At 42.1% G+C, this 6000-nt stretch overlaps 1 protein-coding gene across 3 annotated transcripts in view; it reads right to left on the reverse strand.

Annotated features, from left to right (window-relative positions):
• Positions 1 to 2355, reverse strand: part of FAM47E (family with sequence similarity 47 member E) — a 33560-nt gene extending 31205 nt beyond the window's left edge. For all 3 annotated transcript variants that reach the window (XM_070458279.1, XM_020894661.2, XM_070458280.1), the window contains exon 1: positions 2197 to 2355. In XM_070458279.1, the coding sequence (XP_070314380.1) occupies positions 2197 to 2336 (140 nt within the window). In that variant the 5' untranslated portion in view covers positions 2337 to 2355. The remainder of the gene's footprint in view (positions 1 to 2196) is intronic.
• Positions 2356 to 6000: the final 3645 nt, after the last annotated feature.

Genomic DNA, 6000 nt, shown 5'->3' on the forward strand with positions numbered 1-6000 from the left:
AGCGACTGAACTGAACTGAACTGATTATTTTCTCTGGGCTTCCCTGGTGGCTCAGATGGTGTGAACTGGGGATGATAATATTTGCCCAGCCATTTCACAGGGTTGTTATAAGAGTTAATGCAGAAAGCTACAAATATAATCATGATAAGGGGTCCTCTTAGTTGTTTTTATCTTTGATAATACCTTTAATATTCAAATGTTTATTACTTTGAGGAAGTAAGATTTCTCCCTAGGACTGAGGATTAGGGTCATGCCCACCTTGCCTGTTGTAGTGTGCATGGCACACAGTAGGTCATCATTCAACAAATATTGTCTATCATGGCCATGCTAGCACTGGGGATGCAATGGGGAATAAAACAGACTTGGTGTTTGTCGTATTGTTACTTAGTTTGTAGTATTGTGTGAAAATGTGTTACACATAGTAGTCTAACAAGTAGATGTTTTTTAAGAGAAAGGATGGGGATTCCCTGGTGGTCCAATGGTCAGGACTCCTTGGTGTCAGTGCAGGAGGGCCAAGTTCAATCCCTGGTCAGAGAACTAGATCCCCATGCCACAACTTAGATCCTGCCTGGACTTCCCTGGTGGTCCAGTGGTTAAGAATCCTCCTGCCAGTGTAAGGGTCACAGGCTCCATCCCTGGTTTAGGAAGGTGCCACATGCTGTGGAACAACTCAGCTCCACAGCTACTGAGTCTATACTCGAGAGCCCCCACGCCCACTGCAACTACTGAGGCTTGTGAGCCTAGAGCCTGGGCTCTGCAACCAGAAGCCATGGCAATGAGAAGTCCATGCACCACAACTCGAGAATAGCCCCCACTCGTTGCAACAGCAACAAAGACCCAGTGCAGCTACAATAAGTACAAACATAAACAGATAAATAAAATTTTTAAAAATAGTTAAAAATGGGAATTTGGAAATAAAATGATCACACTATCTGCCAATAAGGCAAGAAAAAAACACCATCATCCTCACTTTTTTTTAAAATTTGGCTCCACCAGATCTTCATTGCCGCATGTACAGGTAATCAAGAGAGAAAACAATCCACAGAATGGGAGACAATATTTACAAATTATATATCTGATAAGAATATAACATCCAGAATATTTTTTTTACTGTCATTCTTTTAATGATGAAAATGTCACAGAGTAATAAGGGGTTTTTATTTCAATATAGGGTACAAGAAACATGTGTCAACAGAATATATTTTTACAGCCTCCAAATAGATTACTTACAAATATTTGCAAAGTTTATTCTTATGTGATTCATGTAGTTTTGTACTTGATGGAAGTTTACAGAGATGAAAAATTAAAATAGAGCTTCTTATTAGAAAGACAACAGTATACAATTTAGCCCCTGCTAAAGGTATTCAAGAAAAAAGTGGAGATATTTATTCTCAGTTAACCGTTGCATGTTTAAGTCTCTACTCTCTACTTCTGCTCCATTCTTTTGGCGTCACTCTAGTATATTTATCTCCCGATAATGCTCACTATGCACTTTCCCTCCTCTGTACGCATCCGTGCCACGGCATCTGGTGTCACTTCTTCTGTCCCACTCTTCACTTGGACTGCGCCGCGGCCGTTTCCTTATTTCTCTCAGCTTGTAACTGCCGTGACTTCTGCTTCGGCTTCTCCTACTCTCATCCCTGCTCTGGCTCCTGCTGCTCCTCTCCTTTCTTCCAGATCCTCTCTCCTCTGGACTCTGGTCATGGCTTCTGGGCTTTCTGTCAGAATCAGAATGGCTCCATTTGCTGTTCTCTCCAGAATGCTCTTGTTTTAAAAACTTAGGCTTTTCCTTGTTACTGTAACTGCAAGAACGTTCTTCATCCCGTTTTCTCTTCTTAGACTTGTCTGTCTCTTCAGAATCACTGTTGTGATTAAAAAAAAAAAAAACTCCTACCACTCAATAGCAAAAAGACAAATTAAAAAATAGGCAAAGGACATGAATAGATATTTTCCCAAAGATACACAAATGGCCAGAAAGCACATTAAAAGATGCTCAAAATCATTAGTCATTGGTGAAATACAAATCAAAGCTACAATGAGATACAACTTCCTGCCAACTAGGATGGCTATAAAAGCATAGAAAATTACATAGATTAGCAATGATGTAGAGAAATTGGAACATTTGTGATTACAACTAGGAATGTAAAATGATGCAACCAATTTGAAAACAGTTGGACAGTTCTAACTTAGACTTACCATGGGCTTCCCAGGTGGTGCAGTGATAAAGAATCCACCTGCCAATGCCTGAGGCTCAAGAGATGCTGGTTTGATCCCTGGGTCAGGAATATCCTGGAGGAGGAAATGGCAATCTCCTGTTCTGGCCTAGAAAATTCCATGGACAATGTAGCCTGACGGGCTACAGCCCATGAGGTCACAAAGAGCGGGACACAACTGAGTGACTGAGCATGCACCACCCACATGACTTACCATATGACCCAGCAACTCCACACCTGGGTATATGCCCCAAAGAGTTAAAAACAGGGACTCAGATATTTGTGTAAAATGTTTATAGTACCATTAATCACAGTAACCGAAAGATAGAAACATCTCAAGTGTCCATCAACAAGTAAGTGAATAAATAAAATGTGATATATACATGCCATGGGATACTATAAAGCCCCCAAAAGAAGGAAATTCTGATACTGCTACAACATGCATGAACCTTGAAAACATCATATTATGTGAAACAAGCCAAGTGCAAAAGGACACATATTGTATAACTCCACTTATATGAAATATCTGGAATAAGTAAATTCCCTGAGGCAGGAACTAAGTTAGAGGTTACAAGAATTCAAGGGGAAGAGGAATGGGGAGTTATCCCTTAACGAATATGAAATTTCTGTTCGGGGGTGAGGAAAAATTTTGGAAATAATCTTGATGGTTGTACATTATGAATGTAATTAATGCCACTGAATTATACAGTTTAAAATGGTTAAAATGGTAAATTTTATGTTGTATGTATTTTGCCACAATTTTTAAAAATTGTTTTAAAAATGCAAATAGAAGAAAGGTTGAAATTAGTGAGCTAAGACTCCAATTTAACAATTTGGGGAAATAGCCAAATAAAATATAAAAGTAGTACATTTTTCACACTGAGAAAAAGGAACCAGACTCAAAAGAGTATGTACTCTATGCTTCCATTTACGGGAAGTTTTATAACAGGCGGAATTAAATTATAGTGATAGATGTTGGCATTGTGGTTATTTGGGGTAATTGATGGAAAGGAGACAGAAGGGAGCCTGCTGGGAGGTTGAAAATGTTCTGTATCTTGATCTGGTGGAAGATACATGGGTGCACACATTAAAAATTCAATGAGCTGTACACTGCAGCTGTGTGCACTTTATTGTGTATGCTGTAAATGACTAGAAAGCAAAAAAGGTGGAGTGTTTTCTATCAGGAGTATAATCCTGGAGAATTCTCTCTGCCATCATCATGCATAGAAGCCAGGATCTTGGGAGTCATAGAACACACAATTCGGGGGAGGGTATTTAAAATATTTAACAACCAGTAAGGCTTCCCAGGTGGCACTTGTGGTAAAGAACCCACCTGCCAATGCAGGAGACATAAGAGATGGGGGTTCGATCCCTGGGTCGGGAAGATCCCCTGGAGGAGGGCATGGTAGCTTGTTCCAGTGTTCTTGCCTGGAGAATCCCCATGGACAGAGGAGCCTGGCAGGCTGCAGCCCATGGGGTCACAGAGACATAACAGTGCGCACACGCACACATACACAAAGGAAATGCAAGAACCAATCAGGGGACTTCCCTGGCAGTTAAGACTTTGCCTTCCAGGGCAGGGGCTGTGGGTTCAACCCCTGGTCTGGGAGCTGAGATCCCACATTCCTCCTGGCCAAAAACCAGCATATAAAACAGAAGCAAAATTGTGACAAGTTCAATAAAGACTTTTAAAAAATGGTCCACATCAAAAAAAAAAAAAGAAAGACAAAAGAACCTATCGGGAAAGTGGCAGCCAGGTTGCAACAGCAGGGTTCTAGAGTCCCTGGCCAGGCCAGGCATATACATCCCTTTAGTTGTTGATTTTGGATGGAGGGATGGCTCTGAGGAAATGGCTGAGGCAGTCAGGGCACATTGGTTACTACGCATGGCTCAGAGCAGAGACTATTGACCAACCAACTCAGCGCTTTGACAACCATCATTGTCTTTAACTGTGTTTGCTGGCTGAGTGTCAATTCTCTCCTTCACCCACAGGATCTCCCTTGAGATTTCCCTCCACAATTTCACAAGTGGTTTCTTGAAAATTGCCACCAATTGAGTCTGCAAGCCAAATCATAATAAAAAGGAGTAACATGCATGACTAAACCACAAGTTTGTTTATCACTTGGTCAGTGGCGTTGAGTATAATGACAAGCAGGAGCTTACAAATAAAACAGATGAGGTTGCTGCCCTCAAGAGGCTATGGCTCAAATATAAAGTCAAAAAGAAGCCATGGCCAGATGGATGGATGGCCTCCCGAGCTCCAGGAGGATGCTAGATTTAAGGAGATATCTGAGGCATCTACAATAGGCTAGACACATTCAAAGGAAGATGGAAGAGATGTCTACTTTTTGGAGTATGGAGAAGGAAATGGTAACTCACTCCAGTATTCTTGCCTGGGAATTCCCACGGACAGAGGAGTCTGGCAGGCGAGAGTCCATGGGGCCGCAAAGGAGTCAGACACAACTTAGCAACTAAACATCAACAGCAGCAGACCATAAAGGGCAGATGGTACCTGGGGACATGTTGCTGGAGGATGTAGCTGGTACTAGTTATTACGGAGAGCAGTCTAGCACAGCTTAGTCAAATCAAATGTATGGTGTGCTTACAACCCTCTGCATATTTGTTCCTCACCTGCCCCTGCTCTGCCCTGAGAGCTGCAGGATGCGTTTGGGAATGCAGCAGACAGTGCTGACAGGGATGGGGGAAGGGGAAAGTTCGGCTATTTCTCTTTCCCTCTGTCTTCAAGAGGTTACAGTATCTGTATATTTTTTTCCTCCTTTTTCAGCTTCCACTGGGCAGCCCTGATGTGATTCCAGCTTCCTTCAAACTCTGGCTCCTACGCAAGTAATTCCTGCAGTTTGGATGTGGCAGGAGCCTTCCTGCTTTTGCTAATGTCTCAGTTACCTCATCGTCTCTGTGACATGTTCTTTGCATTAAAGTCCCTTGGTTTTACATGCTTAGAGTAGCTTCTGTTTTCCTGGTGGGACCAAGACTGATACATATATTACCTATACTCTAGCATTTCTGCAGCCAGGTATTACTATTCTGTAGGAATCCAGAGAGATTCTTGCCCATAAGGGAAAATGTATGAGGACGTTTGTCACAGCATAATTAGCAGTATCAGTGAGTTGAGGGCAACACGCATGTCCATTTCTGTGATATGGATGGGTAAAATGGATGGATAACTAGGTCCCAGATGCAACAGTGTAGATTTTACTCAACTATCTGGTTAGACTTCTAAAAAATGCATTACTGGGTAAAGAAAGAGAGATTTTTTTTTTTTTACTACAAGATGATTTATATAAATTAAAAATGTATGCATACAGGACCTCCCTGGTGGTACAGTGGATGAGAACCTGCCTGCCAATGCAGGGGACACGGATTTGATCCCTGGTCCGGGAGGATTCCACATGCCACAGGGCAGCTAAAGCCCTGTGCCACAGCTACTGAAGCCATGAGCACGAGAGCCCAGGAGCCACAACTAATCAGCTGAGAGCTGCAACGACTGAAGCCCGTGTGCCCAGGGCCTGTGCTCACAAGAGAAGCCTCTGCAGTGAGAAGCCCGTGGACCGCAACAAAGAGCAGCCACAGCTCGCCATGACTAGAGAAAGCCCAAGAGCAGCAATGAAGACCCAGTACAACTAAAAATAAATAAAAATTAAAAATTAGAGTTAGTACAAAAAAATGTATGCATACAAAACAAAGTAGACATTTTACAGAACGCACATAGTGAGCAGGATATACTTTAAATACTCAAGAATGATTGCTTATGGAGAGGGCAGAGGAA

Source organism: Odocoileus virginianus, chromosome 29, assembly GCF_023699985.2.
Source record: "Odocoileus virginianus isolate 20LAN1187 ecotype Illinois chromosome 29, Ovbor_1.2, whole genome shotgun sequence".
Classification (NCBI taxonomy): domain Eukaryota; kingdom Metazoa; phylum Chordata; class Mammalia; order Artiodactyla; family Cervidae; genus Odocoileus; species Odocoileus virginianus.